The following is a 20,313-nucleotide window of genomic DNA, read 5'->3' as shown; positions in this document are numbered from 1 at the left end:
AACTTTCTTATTTTACATCCAATTTTGATGAAATTTTCAGCGTTATGCTAGTTTGAGTTTCCTCTATTTATTCAAATAAACATTTTTTCTAGGGTGGACTTGACCTTTAACACTTTGTATATTTCACTGCAAAGTGGATTTCTTAATTTGCATGTACGCATTTTGACCGGGATGTCCCCGTTTGGTGGGTAAAAAGTGAAAAAAGACCCCCAGAAATAAGTTCACACACACATGACTGCCCTCGCACATCACACCTTCTCTCTCTCATCCCACCCCCCCCATACACACACACACTCCCTCTCTATTTATACATTAAACCAAGTCAAAGACTCTATGTTACAGATACTGTTATCAATTCTGTTTGTACAATTTCCTCTATACAGGTTTACTCAAGAAGACACACCCATTTAGGTCCACGATTTACTTGTGCGATTTATTCATATGTCCCTAAAACAAACATTGTTAGATAGCTTCATAGCTACAGATTCCAGTAATTAAGATATATTTAGAATAAATTCAATTCGGAAGATCTACACAATGTGAATCAATGGTTAATGCACACTCATTTATTTTTAGTACTCAATTTAACAAAAACCCAGTATATGCTTTTGGAACCAAACAAAGACTAAAGAATTGTGATCTAAACCTCGTCATTGAACAACATAGTATTGAAAGAGTGTCGACTTTCAAATATCTCGGAGTACATTTTGATGAACAACTCACTGGGCGAACTCATGTCAACGAAACGAGTATAAAGTTACGTCTAGACTTGCACTTTTTGCTAGATTAAGGAAATACATGACAGTTTCGAGCGCTAAACTATTGGCAAATTCATTAGCTTTACCACATCAAACAGCATAAACGGGTCTTACAGGTTGATTTCAATACACATACTGGAGTAGTGTTTGCAAGATAAAATTGGGTACCACTAAAAGAACGATGGTGATTTTAAATGTGCAAACTATGTTTAATTATATGCAGGGCGAAGCCCTAGATTACCTCTCAGATTTGTTCCCGAGATTTAGTTCTGTCCATTCCCATAAAACTAGAAACGCATTAAATCGAATCATGGTGCCACAGGCACACACCAAAGCTGGGAGCTTTTTCCCACCACGGTGCGTGCCTGTGGAATCAACTCTCTAACGACGTTAAAAACTCAACATCAATGTTTTTTACATTGTCATATTGGAGGCATAGATACACCGACTTTAATGTATAAGTAAGAATTGTATTTTAGGGACTTTTTTACACGAAGGTCTTTTCTCCTTATTCATACCTTGTTTATATACAAACTACATGGACTCAGGACAGCTCCCATTCGGCTGTGGTAAGGGACCAACCAGGTTTTGGACTTATTAGGTGTTTGTATTTTTTTTTTCTTTTCAATTTGAACACTTCGAGGTTTTGATTTGAAAGCAGGTCCCGAGTTCGGTTGGTCCATGACCGCGGTCGATCTGGTTTTGTTAAACCAGGATCCATGCAGTTTGGAGTTGATAGATATTGTTGTAGAAGTAGGGTGGTGTGCCTTCTTCTCCCGCTCTAGCTCTTTATTTTCTCCTATACCCCATCTCATCCTTACCTTTTATCCTTCATTCCCCTATCGCTTTTTACTCATTCAGTTCTTGGTTACATTATTGTTCACAATTTTATATACAGTATTATTTTCCGTTATTATATACCTGAAACTTCCATCTGTTATACAGGGCCCCCAAATACAACAGTATTTTACTACTGTCGGGGCTACCCTGTTTAAATAATATTTAATAGATAAATAAAATACTTTGTGGTACGCAGACTATCGAAAAGGACATATAACAAGGTATCAGGCTCAACTCGTGAAGGTACGTATTATACATATATTTTTAATGTGCTTCAATTAAAGTTCATGAACTATAATGTCTCAACTACTAAACATTGAACGTAACTATCTTCCTTAGTAGAATATTCCCGCTTCTCTCTTTCTTATCTTTCTTAACACTCACACACACACACCCTCACCCTCTCTCACGGCATATTCACTCTTTAACACACGTGCACATACACACAAACTCGGGGTATGTTGATAGGGGTATCGGGATTATGACGCATTATTTTTTTCAATTGAATAATAGGGATGTACATGTTTAAACGAAACAGACCTCACTCTTTTCACTTTTCCTTGTTCTTCTTTTTCCCTTCTTTTTTTTTCTTTCTTTTTACCTCTTTCCCCCTTTTTTTCACTAGGCCCTACTTGAAAAATTACCACCTGGTCACCCCCTTCCCCTGTGGTGCCGTTCCAGCACATACACGCCACACCCACATAATCACCCACTCACATTTACGCATAATAACATCAACACACTGACGCACATACAAGTCATAACAACCGGCAATACCCTCCACGCACACACACACACATCCCGCTTTATGTATTAATGGCGGATTTGCTCATTTTCGATTTAATGATATCAATTTCATTTCTCAAAATTATTGAGATAATTATCATCCAATTACATAACATTTTGTTGGACATGTTGGAGAAGGAAAATAGAAAAGGATAGAAGATGAAAATAAATGAGACGGGAAGGAGTAAAGACAACCGAAAAAATATGAAGAAGAAAATTAGAAGACAAAAAGAAGATGAAGAAGAAGGAGAAAAAAAGAGAGAAAGAAAATGAAGAAGGAGGAGGAAGGGGAGAAGAAAGAAGAAGAAGGAGGATTAAAGGAGGAGGAGCTGAAAGAGAAGAAGGGGAAGAACGAGACGAAGAAGACGGAGAAAAAGAAGGAGGAGGAGAATAGGGAGGGGGAGAGAATGGGGAGAAGAAGGAGAATAAGAGGAAGAAGAAAAAGGAGACGAAGTAGGAGGAAGAGAAGGAGAATGCAAATGAAGAAAAAAATAAGAGATCACCAAACAACCATAGGTGATTGGTGAATACGTTCAAACTTCCATCTATCACGTGATTTCCTTTTGATCATTCCTACTATGCAGAAAGATTCTTGATAAGTAAAATATATCACTTTATTATTATTATTATTTGTTTGGCGTCACCTGTGCCTGGGAGGCGAAAAGCGAACTGAATCACCATGACCCGCAGGTCTCTCCTCCCGATATAACTGATTGGGGGAATGCAGGTGGACCACTACACCGGGGTTTCCCCCTACACTATACGAATAGTCATAGGCGGCGGAAGCGGGGGGGGGGGCGACGGGGGGGGAAGTGTCCCCCCTAAATTTTAGGTGGGGGGGACGGTCCCCCCCTACATTTTTTTTTTACCTTTTTTTTTTTTTTTTTTTTGCTTGTCTATTTTTTTGTTGTGGCCCCCCCTAAAATTGTTGGCTTCCGCCGCCAATGCGAATAGTGCAGTGGGTTCTTAACGTGCAAAAGTGGTGACTCTCCTCTACACGGGGCCTCCATTTAACGTCCTATCCGAGGGACGGAGTGTTTTCCATTGTAACATAGCCTGCATCTATGAAACATGGGAGAGACGTTTACACACAACGCACTGACTTCAGTCATCCGCCCGGGGTGGACTCGAACCCACGATCTTTGGTTCGACGGGCAGACGCGTTACCGACTGAGCCAACACCGCTTTATGTTATATATATATATTTATAACAATTACAATTCGAATTAATCTTTTACAATGTGAATCTATCTACGTGTATAATATATTGCAATCAATGTACACTCGCTGTATAATATAATCTTCTATTTTTTCAGAGGTTCAAAGCGAGCATTAAAACTCTAATCTAAAACTGAGACAAATGCAGCAAACGCCATCTTCAGTTCAGGTGAGGAATATGATTTTCCTTTTAATAACGAGAATCATCGAATAGTCATTAGTGTTGACAGAATATCGTCCAAACTTCCATCAATCACTTATATGATAAATTGGACTTAAATTCTGTACTTGATACATGGCCTATATTTTGTTCTATTTAATGTGATATGGGATTCGCCGAAGTTTCACCTGGACATAGGAAGGTAGGACAAAAAGGATGGTACTGTGAATGTGCAGAGATACGAAAGGATATAGGCCTACTTGGAAATGTAACTTCCGATTCTGCAGTCATATTCCTTGTAATCTATGTCCTTGCAGTTTGATATTCAGATACATCGGTTGATAAGAGCATTTAAAGGTATGTAACGTGAAGCAGCCAGGTGGATCGGATAATTTAGACTGGAGTTATACACTGAGTTCTCGAGGTCCTAATTTCGGCTTCTAAGTTCGGCGCTGGTTTTTCTGGCAACTTGTCGGTGTTAACTCTATCAAGTTTTCATGATCATAATTTGAGTGCCACAACCAACTTATAATTGCTTACATGGTTGATGGTGAGTTTATTACTTTGGAGATAACAGCGATGGATATCAACCAAACTGAACTACATGACGTAAACTATGCAGGACGAGTTATAATCTCAATCTATTTCATCTTGGTGGCGATATTTGGATTCTTCGGAAATTTGATCATATTGGTCGTGCTTGTCAAGATTCCCAAGATGCGGAGTCACACCAACATCTTCATCGGTAGTCTTGCTGTCAGTGACCTGACTACTTGTCTGATGCTACCCTTCCTAGCGGCGGGTATCCTTTCCAAGACAGGATGGCCGATGCCGAACTGGATGTGCATCATCAACGCTATTGTCCGTTTCACCAGCCAAGGTAGTAGCGTGTGGAACTTGGTCGCCATCGCCGTCAACCGCCTTGTCCTCGTGACGATGTCGGCACGCCTATATCGAGTTCTCTACCAAACCTCGACCATCATTGTCAACATCGCATTCGTATGGTTGTTCCCACTTTCGTGCGTCATCATACCTTACCTCACAGGTGACATCGTCATTGGTTTCGATAAAGGTCCCAATATCTGCAGCGATACGGACTTCGACAGTAATGGGAACCCAGCTCACACATTCGTCTACATTCAAGGACTCGTCCTATCTTGCATACCTCTTGTTATAGTCGTCGTATGTTACATCCGTATTTACGTCTTCGTCCGATTACACATTCGACGTCAGAACAAAACGGCCACGAGTATGATGTCGATGGTTGCTCGAAGACCAACACGGCCAGAGCCAAGCTCAATGACATCATCCGAGCTGAAGACGGAGAGTGAAACGAATGATGGAAAAACAGCGAAAAAGAGTCAGGTAATTTTGTATATGTTACTGCATCCTGAAAGGGGGACTGCTAAGTTTTCGTCCATTAAGATAACCCATGATTTGTAAAAATTATTTTTATCCAGTAAAATTGTGGACTTGAATGGGTGAAATGAATGTGTTTTTCCGTAAGATGGTAGGACGGAGACCTCCATACACCCTTAGAAAATGAGTTCTTAGAAAGTTCTATGCTTGTCCCGTATTTTGGTACTTTCAAAGGCTCACTAAAAAATCTAACTTACCTTAAACAGCCCCTTTGGAATCTGTATAGATTCTTTATCTGCTTATAAAACCATTCAGGTTCTTGATCACGTATAACAGTATGAAGAACCCTTTTTAGAACCTTTTTTCTCGAGGGTTCCAAATACGGGACAAAAGGGTTGCCATTCGAACATGTCATGTTCACATATATACATGTAAATCTTTGTAATGTAATAAAATCCATTTAGACGCGGTCCGCACTTGCATAAAGGCTATTTCATTTTTTTAAATGTTTTCTTTAATCAATTTGCAGAAACAGTAAAATGTAAATATGAATAATATACCTATCATAAACAATACGATTTCATTGATACTAGCGAGCACAATGGAAGTTTATGGCTGAAGCTATAAAATAAATATGAGGCGTCGTTCCGATGTATTAAGTGCTACATAAAATATCATTATCAGCTGAATTGTCCCCGATTGACACGATAGAAATATAATCGCGCGTTTCGAATGCGCTTGCACCAAGGGCGTCAGATTCGTGAAAGTGAGGGGGGGGGGGTTGTATTGCGTGGGAGGGTGTGCTGCCCCCCCCCCCCCCACGGTAGCGACTTTTTAAATTAATTTCATTTTTTTCCCCATCGAATATAGGTTTTTAATGCACTGTAGAGCAGTGTCAGTAGATACCAACGAGCACGGCAAGGGCGATATTTAATTCATATATCACCATTTATCAACTTACATGTAAACACCAACAATATGGAAGCACTTTTCAGTCTTTCAGTAACAAGCTTCCCCAAAAAGGGAAAAGGTGAGAAAAGATTATGATGCCCACCCTCGTCCCATTCTCCGCATGACGACATCGACCTAATATATATTGGAAGGAGTAGATGTCAATTACTTTGTAATGCTATATTGCTGTTTGGTTTGGTTCTCAATTGAACTAATCACGCTAATTGGGATTATACTGCATTGACTAACCGGTAAATCTTTAGAATTCCTTCCCATCTTCGTCGAAATTAGTGAGACGCGTATATGCACGAGACAATATACAGTGTATAGCTCCACAATGAAATTAGGCCTATACCCTGTTTCAAAATGAAATTTGATTGAGACAATGGGTAATGTGGGGAATGATTATGTCGTTTTGGCTCCCCAAAATCATATTCAGTTCTTTGCAAAATCATGAGAGTCATGCTATGCAGTCATATACTAGATCGTCAGTAGATCACTATGGCCCGTATTCTGAAGTCGGGTTTAAAAGGATGGTCCGGGCTGAAAATATTTATATCTAAATAAAAAGAGTAAAATTCACAGAGCACAATGCTGAAAATTTCATCAAAATCGGATAACAAGTAACGAAGTTATTGAATTTCAAAGTTTATAAATATTTTGTGAAAACAGTCATATCCACATCGTCATGAATATTTAATAGGTGGGCTGATGATGTCACATCCCCATTTTCCTTTTTCTTATGTTATTACATGAAATCAAAATTATTTCACTTTTCATACATGTGTAAGTGATGTGTCTCCATTATGATGAAATAAGTTGTGGCAATAAATAACTAATGCACTTAATCAGTTGTCAATCCAATTGTTTTAGTTCTTGACAGAATTTTTTTTTAATAAACCTAATTTCATATAATAAAATACAAAAGAACAAGTGGATATGACATCATCAGCCCACCTAATGAATATTCATGAAGACATGCCTAAAACTGTTTCACCGGAATGATGCAAATCTTTAAAATTCAATAACTTCGTTATTTGTCATCCGATTTCGATGAAATTTTCATTATTTTGCTTAGTGAATATTACTCTATTTATTTAGATATAAATATTTTCAGCCCGGATCATCCCTTTAACTAAGACAATTGTCAAACTCTGTGCTTAAACTATGGGAAGCCAAAATGGTAAAAATTATTTTATTAAGTTGTATGTTTTCTGTGCTATTTGCTGATTCTTCAGTGTTGATAGCAATTAACTTATACTTCCTAGACAATGGAAAATGATTTGAGAGTCAAATGAGCTGAAATATTATGTCTCTATCGTTAGTGATTTATGTCACAATTGGCTCTCCATACTTAAATTAAACTAGACTTTAGAATACGGGCCTATGACTTCATGACTATTAGAATAGTCAAACTCTACACAGTGCTTGAAATTTTATACAACGCTTTTACTAGATGAACTTTTACAGAAGTTGTTAATCGGTTTAAACAACCACGCCTAATCGTTTAAACGTGTATTAACGATTTATACAAGTGTACAAAGTTTAACTTTTAATATTAAACTCTCAATAAATTAAACATAGTGTGTAAACTGCTAAACAACTACTGTTTGGCTCATAATAGTAAACAGCGTTGTAAACAGCTTTTTCACTGTGGATGTTTAGCGGAAATTATTTTGCATGGCTACTTTCCGTAATCCGTATTATGGAAAGGTGGATGGTTTTTAGTTTCAGAAAATGGCGCCGTGAAACCGAGTATTTCAGACTATTTCAGAAAAGCAAAGAGATACGAATTTGCACTAATTTGGGTTGATTTTTTGTCTATTTTTCTTATTTATGTTTTGATCCATATGTTTAATAATAAGAATAAGGGGATAAAATAAGATTTGAACTCAATACAAAGTTCTACTCTGCCTTCCGGTTGAGCAGGAAGGTCTTACAATGTTTGCCAAACGAAATCGGGACCTGTTTGTTGTCTAAGAATAATGTCTGGCAGGGATGGTATCATGTTTTTCGATTGGGAGAGGGCAAGATGATCTAAAGGTGATGCCCTGTTGCATTTTTGAGTGTCTATTCTAAATGTTCAATCTAAATCCATGAACCTAAATATATATCACATCTCCAAAAATTTCCACCACACCCCCCCCCCTTCTTTCATACTGACCGTCCCTTGCCACTTTCCTTTTCACTGACGACCAAGAAAGCTGCATCACGGACAATGTGGCATTTGAAAAGCGTTAACAAAATATGTTGGTTTATTATTTTTTTACGAATCCGTGTCTAAAAGGAAATTCTTGATTTGATTTAGGCCTATTATAAAAATTACTCGGCATTGACTTTTAAAGTTCTTGGAAACTTGCATATCACAATATCTTGTATGTATCATGTGTGGTTACGAACAAGGAAATGATATCGCTAAAATGGTATTGGGTTTTAGAGGAAACACTATAGGGAGTTCATTGCAACGGGGGCGGATTCTATATATAGAACAGAGTAAATTAAATGAAAATGGACGTCAAATGACAATGAACAGCTTGGAGGGCTTTGTCGAAAATTGGTGAATCCGACGGAAAATTGCAGATATGTAGTTTGTCCAGCATGCCATAGTCACAGACAAAACTGATGTTTTGATTCACCAGTTTTCGACAAGGACTCTTCGTCTTGTAAGGCTTTTGACGTGAAAGCGAAAAACCTCATTATAACATTCGGAAAATGGTTACATTGAAACTGATTAACAAATTTCAGGTGCCGATTTTAACATTTCCATTTCACACGGCATTTGAACAATGAAATTCAATGAAATGTATTTTTTGTTAAATGTGACGAAGAATCTTAAAGACCCCATGTATAATTTATCGTAAAGATAAAATAGTTTTTTTACTGAAAATATACAGGCCTATCCGTGTTTTTGCTTATATATATATATATTTTTGAAACACATGCACACTTTGATATCAATAATGTATGAAGCATTTCTTTTGTTTGATGCAAGATAAAAGAGCAATGTTTATAAAAATGCCGTAGTTAAGGGCCGCGCCGGGAATCGAATCCCGGACTTTCATGGCTTAGTCGGGCGCCTTAGACCACTCGGCCACGGCACTTCGCTCGTTAATCTACCGTGATAGTGTATCGTGATAATAGCTATGATATAAATTCTAACTGATTGACGTGCATTCTAAGAACCAAATATATTTAAAGAATCTCTTAAGTATTACGAGGGAAAGGGAGAAAGAATCACGAAAAGATTGACATGATCTGACACTTGCGTGAAAAAGTATACCAGTAGAATTATTAAGAGTGATATTCATATCTATGTTTTCTCATTGAAGTCGGGTTCGTTTATAGTCCAGTAGACAGCCCCATAGGCCATGTAGGTGACCTGGAAAAGCTTTTAAGTACAAGGTTTTTTAGTTAATTTGTGTTCTTGATGGGTTTTGAAGTGTATTTAGCTTGGTTGCCACCTTGGCAACCTTGGGCATTTTTTTTTTACATTAGCATAAGTAGCATAATCATGAAATTAACATACTTTATATATTATGTAATATGCTGCTAATCTAAGACCAGTAAGACTGAAAACATATAAGAATACCATTTTCTAAGGCTTCCTGTGATGATGAATTCATTCATGACCAACGTTTTTTATTTCTAAGTAAAGCAGTCAATCAGCGTGATTAGCATTAGGAGCTAATTGCGAAAAAAATGCAGATATGTAGTTTGTCCAGCATGCCGGAGTCACAGACAAAACTGCTGTTTTGATTCATCAATTTTCGACAAAGACTCTTCGTCATGTAAGGCTTTGACAATACGTTTTCTATGTTCTTGAGGCGTCGTGCATCGTAAATGCAAAAAGTCCCATCATAACATTCGGTCAATACTTACATTGAAACTAATTAATGAATTCCTCACATTTTAAACTATAAAATTCAATGAAATGTACTTTTTAATGTGACGAAGAATCTTAAAGACCCCAGTAAAACTGATAAAAGAAAAGCACATATATCGTGAAGATAAAATATTTTTTATTGAAAATATAAAGGCCTATTCATGTTATTTATTTTTGTATATATTTTTTAAACACGTGCATACTTTGATATCAATAATGCATGAAGCATTTTTATTTATTTGATGCAAGATAAAAAAAAGCAATGTTTATAAAAATGCCGTAGTCATGGGCAGTGCCGGGAATCGAAGCCCGGACTTTCATGGTGTAATCGGGTGCCTTAGACCACTCGGCCACGACACTTTGCTCGTTAATAGTTAATAGTGGTTCGTGATAGCTGATTGACATGCATTCTAAGAACCAAATATATATATATTTTTTCAATGATCCATATTTTTAAAGAATATCTTTAAGTATTACAAGGGAAAGGGAGAAAGAATCAAGAAATGATTGACATGATCTTACATTTGCGTGTAAGAGTATACCAATAAAATTATTAAGAGTAATATTCATATCTTTAAAAGCCGGATTTCTTTATAGTCCAGTACAGAATACCATGTAGATGACCAGGTGAGTGTTTCATAAAACTGTTCGTAGGTTAAGAGCGACTTTAAGAACGACTGGTATCATTTTTGTGGTAAATGGTACAGTGTATACCAACATGTTCATTGGCGATGGTTTAGCGCGTAAGAAAGGATCACCCTTCGTTCTTAAAGTCGCTCTTAACTTACGAACAGCTTTATGAAACGACCCCCTGGACAAGTTGTTAAATACAAGGTTTTTTGGTTTGATTTGTGTTAGATGGATTTTGAAGTAAATTTAGCTTGGTTGCCACCTTGGCAACCATGGGCATTTTTTTAATGTACATTCACAAAAGAGTCCTATATTACACTTATGCTAATTAGCTCCTAATGCTAATTACGCTGATTGACTGCTTTACCTAAAAATAAAAACTTAGGTCATGAATGAATTCCTCGTCACAGAAACCCTTAGAAAAAAATGGTATTCTGTATGTGTTTAGTCTTACTGGTTTTAGATTAGCAGCATATTACATATATAAAGTATGTTGATTACGCTAATTAAAAAAAATTACCCAAGGTTGCGAAGGTGGCAACCAAGCTAAATTTACTTCAAAACCCATCTATAATAGGAGATTATATTCATAGTGCACGTTAACGTACTAATACTGTTTTAAGCCCAAGAAACGGGAGTTATGTATAGTTGTATGGCAATTTTTTCGTAAGACATGTTAAAGTAATCTAGTTTTCTCTGAAGGCGACCTCCGTATATGTTTTAAAACGATGGCTACGAGGAAGTTGGTAAAAAAAAAACAGTAGCTTCATTTAATATACTATGCAGACATTACTGTAAAGAAAACAAAATAAAACAGTTGAACAGGATATCGAATCTAGGCAAAACCTCCGCGAGATAGGAAAAGGAAAATTATATTATGACAAAAAAGTATTCCAAGTGTAAATGATTGCAGTTGGGAAAATGTTAACAGAGACAAGATATGTTTTTTTTATATATATTTCAAGTCAAGCCTTTCTTGTTTTGGCATTGGCGTGCAGGTGGTTATTGATCTTCGGCTGGACTCATCTTTAGATATCCTGAAAACATGATCGCTAAGGAACCTATCTAGCTACTGTGCAACTCTGTGGTATCATGTAACAATATCCTTGTAATTATTGATGATTCTAATGAATAGATTTTATTGACAGTTTGCTGTGATTTATGTTAAAATCCGGCAGGGCTTTTTAATTGGTCTTTGAAAATGTATTTTGTTAGACTTATTTATCCTGTTAAAAATTTTGATCTCAGATCAAGCGCCATCTACCACCAACTCTAGGTGAATTTATGGAAAATTGATACAGTTGAAGCCACAAGAGCTAAAAAGCCAAGTCCACCCTAAGCATGCTACAGGGGCCGCGGAACGGTTTTCAAAGTGGGGGGCTGAGCCAAAAGTGGGGGGGGGGGCTGACCATGCTAAAAATCACAATCATATGGTAATTTTTACGTTTTTGTACACGGTTTTGGAAAAAAGTGGGGGGGCTGAAGCCCCAATTTGTTTTGAATAATGGGGAAAATAAGACACATATTATTCATAACGATGAAATTCATTTCAATATGATGCAAGGTAAAAGCGTTATGGCTCTTTTTATGTATAAAATTTCGCTTTACAACGTTCCTTGCAGCCTCATCTTTCGTCTTAGACTCATTTGACTTTGATAAAGTTGTTCGTAAGTTACACACAAATTCATTGTTTGCACACAATTTAACTGAATGGTTCTTGTGTGGTATTCTAATCAGGCGCGATTCTAGACTAAGTTTTTTTTTTTTTTTTTTTTTTTTTTTTTTTTGGGGGGGGGACTTCTGGGGGCTTAAGAAATTTCCAATGTTGGTTTATTCAATACAATGAAATGGGCTATTGTTGGTAGCCTTACACTGACCAAGCAGATATCCCACTCTCCCTATAAAAATATTTCTAATATCATGCGAGGGAGCGTAGCGACCGAGCGAAAACATCAAAACTGCATCAGGGCTTGATGAGTGTTATAGATGTAGATAAGGGCATTTAACGATAAGGGGGGGGGGGGGGGAGTAGGACTGGTTATCAGGAAATGGGTTTGTGTTTTTCACTCTCTCCAGTTGTTGTTTTTTAAGCGATATTCTCACAATTCAAAGTCTTTAATTAAAGACTGAACGTAAAAGGGTATAAATAGAACATGGCAGGAGATGGGGTTTTAATGTCAATGACACCCCTTGAAATATTACGAGGGAATGTGGTGACCAGGGAGAAAATGTTTGAAGTGAAACCTTGCATTTTGAGCTCTTTATGAACTTCCAAAATATGTAAATCTGCAGCAGCGTTAATTACTGAATGGGATACTCAATATGCAAATAAGCTGCAAGAGAATACGACCCAATAATCGCTGCCCTTTATAGCACAAAATTCTCTTCTTCTTTTTTTTTAACTGATATTGTAATGAATAGAGTCAAATAATTATACATGTTGCTTCTATCATGGGGCGGAGAGTAGGGGATGATCGCAATGAAAATATTGGGTTGCGGCAAACATTTCAATTTGCCCCGCCCAACAATTTTGAAATAATGAAAAATTTATGAATCCACTGTAAAAATGTATTTGAAAAACTATGAAACCATCAAACTTGATATAAAAATACTATCAAACATATAAAATAGTAAATTTTTCAGTGTGTTTCAAAATTCTGCATTATAATTTGGCGCGCACCAATTTTTTTTTACAGTGTCTTTGATGCAAGATGAAAGAGCAATGTTAATTTTAAGGAAATGCCTTGGATAAGGGCAGTGCCAGGAATCGAACCCCGGACTTTCATGGTGCAGTCGCCTTTGACCACTCGGCCACGGCACTATCGTGATAGTGTATCGTGATAGCAGCTGCGATATAAATTCTGTCTAACTGATTGACGTGCATTCTTAGAACCAAATAATATATTTATTTTTTAATGGTCCATATTTTTAGAGAATTATTACGAGGGAAAGAGAGAAAGAATCACGAAAAGATTGACATGATCTGACACTTGCGTGGAAGAGTATACCAGTAAAATTATTAAGAGTGATATTCATATCTATGTTTTCTCATTAAAGCCGGATTTCTTAAAGTAGGTTTAAAGAGTTTTGAACAGGCATTGCACTTAAGAGGGTGGGGTACTGGCAGTGGAGTACGTCCTCGTTATGATTTAAAAAATGGGGTAGAAAAGAAGGAAGGGACAAGTTAAGAGTATTCTAGGAATGAGGAATGAATGGTTATGGAGTTTTGAAATATTCTCGTCCCCTACCCTGCATTGAAAGTAAACATGTTTACAAAAATCCACTATGGTTTGACACCGGATCGCTCAATATCAAATTTGAAAAACATTAGTATATATACTGTATATATGAATAAAATCTCCCTGTTATCAACTCGGTTCTTCTCCAACACATATACGTTCACAACAAATTGAGTCGGTTTTCTGATCCACATTTTCAAGACAATAAGTATATGATAAATTAACAACAAAAATAATAATACATATGCCTAAATATGATGATCATAAGAACATTATATTCATAGTGCACGTTCACGTACTTTATTGTTTTAAGCCCAAGAAACGAGTGATATATAGTTTGATGGCAGATTTTTCGTTAGCAGAAAAGGTATATTGACGTAATTTAGTTTTCTCTAAAGACAACCCCTTTACATTGTAAAAAAGCTGTGGCTACGAGGAAGTTGTTAAATATCAGTAGCATAATTTGATATATTATGCAGGCATTACTATGAAGAAAACAAGACAGTTGAACAGGATATCGAATCTCGGCTAAACCTCCGCAAGGTTGGAAAAGGGAAGTTATGACTAAAAGTATTACAAGTATTAAAATGATTGCAGTTGGAAAACTGTTTAACACAGTCAATCGACACTTTTCTAAAGAAAATATATGTCAAGTCAGGCCTTTCTTGTTTTTGGCTTTGGCGTGCAGGTAGTTATTTGATCTTAGGCTGGATTCATCTTTAGATATCCTGAAAACCTGATCGCTAAGGAACTTATCTAGCTACTGTGCAACCCTGGTACATGTAACAATATCCAGACCTGATGATTCTACAATGAACGGATTTTATTGACAGTTTGCTGTGATTTCTTTTAAAATCCGGTAGTGCTTTTTAATTGGTCTTTGAAAAAAATAAGTATCCTGGTAGGCTAATTTATCCTGTTTATTTTTTTTTTATATAAGATCAAGCGCCATCTACCATCAACTTTAGGTGAATTTCTGGAAAATTGATAGTTCACGCCATAACAGCTAAAAAGCCAAGTCCACCCTAAGCATGCTAAGAAGAACTAATTTATTTTGAACACTGGCGTAAATCCGTGTTGATGGGTGGGGGGATGACTGAAATATTTTGGCATTTTTTTGCAATCATGTTTTTAGATATGCAAGGAATTGTCATTGATATGTCCACAGTGGCAACCGTGGGTCACGGCATTGGGGGGGGGGGGGGCACCAGCAAAATTTTTGAATGACTGAGTGAGTGACCTAATAGAGACATTTTAAGGACAATGTCATTAAACGGATATGTATCTCACTGATCAAATAATGCGAGCGTGAAGTGCGAGCTGAAAACTTAGATAATTCAGACCTGAAGTGGGGCATTCTAAGTTTTTTTTTGTAGGAATTAACTAGGACCATACGTATGTCATTAACCAAATGATGCGAGCGCGAAGCGCGAGCTGAAAATTTTTGATATTCAGATCAGAAGAAGGGACATTTTAAGGACTGATTTTAGGAATTCATGAAGTGCAGACATATCTCACCAATCCACTAATGCGAACGTAATCACGGACAGGAAATGTTTCATATATACGAAGACCTTAACATGGGGCAATCACTTTTGAGTCATGAAAAAGAAGCATATGTCACTACATAAAACAATGATAACTCAAGTGCTAGGAAATATATTTGGTTTATATTGACTTGAAAACGGGATGTTTTAGTACAACAGGATTATATATCTCGTTAAACAGACAATGCGAGCACCAGGAACAATGAAGACGTAGGCCCTGGGCAAATTATGTTTCATAAAGTTATGATAAAAATGTTTCTTATGTAATGTAACTTAACATAGTTATAATATAATATAACATTCTAATGAATAATATTTTCTTCTTTCCCACTACGTTTCTCTTCCTTTCTCCCTCTTTTCTCCTTTTCCCCCTTTCCCCGTTTTTTTTTTTTTGGTCAGCCGATGGGGGGGGGGGGGGATGTGCCCCCCATGTCCCCCGTAGTTACGCCACTGTATGTCCATATGGCAAATACCCCTCCAATATTATTATCTTTTTTACCCCAAGCATGATGGTTTAATGGTTTTATTAGAGATTACATTCAACAAATTTTTGACATTCCATCTTAATCCCTTCCCAAAGACCCCAACATTGATGAATTGGAAGAAACGGGGGTTTCTCTTCAATGTTATAATAAGGACATAAGTATTTCGTTTGGAAATGGTGAACTGGCTCTTTATTTGCATTTTATGATTCAATAGTATTATTTTATTTGTTAAGCGGTATTTTTGGAAGAATTTTCACCAATAAAACAATTAGCTCTTGTGATTTTTTTTTTCATTTCTTTCGTAAAAAGTGGGGGGGGGGGATGTTTGTACAGGCCACCCCCCCCCCTCCTCGAAAAGTGGGGGGGATATATCCCCCCATCCCCCCCGGATTTACGCCAGTGGTTTTGAATAATGGGGAAAACAAGACACGTTATTTATAACGATGAAAGTCATTTAAATATGATGCAAGATAATAGCGTTATGGCTCTTTTTATGTTTAAAATTTCGCTTTACAACTCCTTGTAGCCTTATCTTTCGTCTTTGACCAACTGGGTTTTGATTAAGTTGTTCGTAAGTACTGTTACGCACAAATTTACTGTTTGCACACAATCGAACCATGGTCCATGATCTAACTGACTTCAGAATGGTTATTGGATGGTAATCTAATGTCATCCTAAAGCATTTAGATTCCAATGACATAAGTTAAAATTCGATCTATGATTATTTAAATTCTTGTTTACGAGCATAGACCCGAATTCAAAGTTTACTATTATTTTGTCTAAATTTGATCTTTGGTTTGGGAAATATAATTCATCTTTCGTGAAAGACCAGGGGAAATTTGGGTTCTTTCAAAATAACATGTCTTCGGTCGTGCATTAAGTCCTGCACAACATTACTGATGAACATATTCATAAAATGCCCCTGGCATTAACTAACTACAGTATATACAATGTGATGCTATAACCAGACTCAACGCACTGCAAAAACTCCGGTGTTGATTTAACACCAGCCCGGAATCTATATAATTATGTCCACACCAGAGAAGTATTGAAACAACACCAGTTTGGAATCAAACCGTTGCTGTTTTAAAAATAATTGGTGTTGTATAAATACCTATCTGGTGTTAGACTAATACCAAAACCGGTGTTGTTTAACACTTCTCTGGTGTGGACATATATAGATTATAGTTAAATCAACACCGGAGTTTTTCCAGTGCGGGTGCATCTGTAATACGGTGTGTGGGGCATGGGTGTCGATCACGGGGGGGATGGGGGGATATATCCCCCCCAATATTTCAAGTGGGGGGGGGGGGGATGGCCTGTATTATCATCCCCCCCAACAATTCAGGGTAGAAAAATTGTAATAATGATGATGAAAAAATGAAAAGTTTGATAATGATGATTATAGTGATGATTACAGTATGCCATCAATCAGTTTGTTTCCCTCGCAATTTGTGTATATTGTTATTAAATAAAAACATTATTTTCCAGGGCTTTTAAACAGATGGGTGGAGGTTCAAGATGAAAAAGAATGAAATGCTTATATACCGGTATATGATATTTTTTAAACACATGACATAAAAGGACCCCGACAAAAAAAAATTGTTGATAGGGTGTTCCATACCACCAGTGGTGAATAAATTAATTTTAAGAAATCAATTAATTCAAAAGGGTGGAAAAATAAACGGGTGGAAAAGGGTGGCAAGATAAATAGGGAAACCTCCATGGATGTAAATCCTAGAGGGGTAGATCTTGAAAAAGTACAAAAAACTTTTCTCAGATTTACCCCTCCCCACATCCAAGTGCATGATATTTGTCCCATTTAATCTACAACCCTTTTGAATATTAAACATTTTATCATGTGACCCCATCAGATACCTCTCATGAAAATATTGAGGTTCAGTGAGCTCAATATAATATGATCATATTTTTACAATTTTTTAATAAGTGAAATCAATTAATGGTTTCAGAAAGAATAATCATTCATTTCTCTCTAAAGCGTATCTTCGGATATGAACATCAGAGGTTTTTTTTTCCATGTTATTCTTGTTATTGTTATGGACTTGAATACTAGTAACTAAACTTGGTTGATATTTTCTTATTTTGGCAAAAAGAAATCTTTTTTTAGTTTGGAAAGGGATGGCAGTTTTGCATTCTATATGAGCACACTCATGCGGTATGTTAATTTCATTTTAACACATATATTAGCTGATATTACACAATGATGATTCAAGAAGATGTTGGAGAAATATTATAACATGACAGTTGAGTTTTGATTGTTTTTATATTTGTTTTGTTTCATGCACTTATAAAATATTTAAAACGTGTTAAAATCCAGGGTTAAAATCGTCTGACGGTAAGCCCGATGGCGCACGAGAAGCCACACAGTTTGTAATTTGTGCTAGTCTTAATTTGTCCGAATCTGCATTTCATCATCATGCATTAAGAAGAAAAAAGATATTGCCAGTCGGGTTAGATTTAAGAGAGAAGTTGTATACATCATGCTCAATAAACAGATCACTTTGTACATGGTCCAGACAATTTTTGGCATTTTTTCTTTCGTATGAGTTTAGAATAGGCTCACTCAGTGGGGTAACTACGGGGGGGGGGGGGGGGGCATGGGGGGCACATGCTCATCCAATCGGCTGACAAAAAAAAACGAGGAAAAGGAGAAAAAGAGGGAGATAGGAAGGGAATGTAATGGGAAAGAAGAAATTATTGTTCATTATTATGCTAGATTATACTATAATTCTGTTATATTACATAAGACGCATTTTTCATAACTTTATGAAAGATAATTTGATTAGGGCCCATGTCTTCATTGTTCCTGGTGCTCACATTGTCTGTTTAACTTTAACGAGATATATAATACTGTGGCACTAAAACCTCCTGTTTTCAATATACTTCCTCGCACTTCGAATTATTATTTTATGTGCAATAGTATGCTTCTTTTCATGACAACTTAAAGTGATTGCCACATTTTAAGGTCTTAATATAAAACATTTCTTGTCCGTGCTTATGTTCGCGTTAGTGAGATATGTCTGCTCTCCATGAATTCCTAGAATCAGTCCTTAAAATGTCCCTTTTTCTGATCTCAATATCAAAACATTTCAGATCGCGCTTCGCGCTCGCATCATTTGGTTAATGAAATACGTATGGTCTTAGTGAATTCCTACAAACAAGCTTTAGAATGCCCCTTTTCAGGTCTGAATTTCCTAAATTTTCAGCTCGCGCTTCGCGCTCGCAATATTTGATTATTGAGATGCGTATGTTAATAATCATGATTACAATGACTTCAAGTGCTTCATGTGTAATTCTAACAAAATCAGCAAGCGCTTAGCAATCGCATTAGATGACTGTGGTGAGATATGTAGTGGATTCCCTAAATATATTCCTTAAAATCTCCCTGTTTGGGGTCAATATATACAAAAATTTCAGCTCGCGCTTCGCGCTCGCATTGTTTAGCGAGACAGGTAAGTATCATGATTACAAAAAGTTGATTATAATGTCCCTTTTTACGTCCGAATATCAAAAATTTTAAGCTCGCGCTTCGTGCTCGCATTATTTCATCAGTGAGATACATATCTGTTTAATATATGGCACTGTCCTTAAAGTGTGTCTATTAGGTCAGTATACCTGGCAACTGAGCGCGCTTCGCGCGCTCACTAAGTGACTCAAAATTTTTGCTGGTGCCCCCCAATGCCATGACCCACGGTACGCCACTGGGCTTAGTTGTAACACAAATTAAATTTTGTGATTTTATTGGGGGTAATATTGAAAGATCCCCATCCACAAGAATATTTGTGTCAATCATCCCCCCCAACCAAGAATACCGATCGACACCCATGGTGTGGGGTGTGTGTGTTTAATGTTGTTTTCACCATTTTCCTTCATAGATGAACTTACTAGTCATCACCATAGTTTAACTTTGTTCTCCTACAGATTGGTGGACTCAAAAGCAGGTTGAAAAAGATTTCCCTTCGGCGCAATTACAGCCAACTGGAATCTCGCATCACCAAGAACTGTTTCTACGTGTTCTTGGGATTCCTCATCTGCATCATACCCTACGGAATTTGCATCCTTGCGGACATCGGGTTTGACGGCGCCCCACTGGCAATGATCTTCCTCGTCTCCAGTACATGTCTAAACCCTATCATTTACGGGACCAAGCATCCACTCTTCAAATCTGCTATGTGGAATATTCTCACTGCCAGATTTAGTAGGGATTCAAATATCCCTGATGCAAGTGCTTTCCATAGTGCGACAAGGCAAAATGAGAATGGTACAACCACTCCTGTGTCTCTTAGCTGCGAAAGAACTCTCGATAATTCACAGGACTTAGCAGTGTAAACCTTTTTTTCTTATCCACTGTTTTCAAAAGATTCGTTTGACTAAACTGGGACTGGAAAATGAACAATCTCTCCCGTTACAAAATAATATTAAAAAAAGATACTGGC

General features: G+C 36.9%; 1 protein-coding gene across 1 annotated transcript; it reads left to right on the top strand.

Annotated features, from left to right (window-relative positions):
• Positions 1-3,830: 3,830 nt before the first annotated feature.
• LOC129282136 (melatonin receptor type 1A-like) lies at positions 3,831-20,206 on the top strand. The gene is made up of 2 exons (XM_054918064.2): positions 3,831-5,127; positions 19,799-20,206. Exons 1-2 carry the CDS (start codon positions 4,303-4,305, stop codon positions 20,204-20,206), a joined length of 1,233 nt encoding a protein of 410 aa, XP_054774039.2. The 5' UTR covers positions 3,831-4,302.
• The last annotated feature ends 107 nt before the right edge of the window (positions 20,207-20,313 follow it).

The sequence above is a fragment of the Lytechinus pictus genome, chromosome 18, assembly GCF_037042905.1.
Source record: "Lytechinus pictus isolate F3 Inbred chromosome 18, Lp3.0, whole genome shotgun sequence".
Lineage (NCBI taxonomy): Eukaryota > Metazoa > Echinodermata > Echinoidea > Temnopleuroida > Toxopneustidae > Lytechinus > Lytechinus pictus.
Note: the sequence above shows the minus strand (reverse complement) of the source record. Positions and strands in the feature narration are given on the sequence as shown.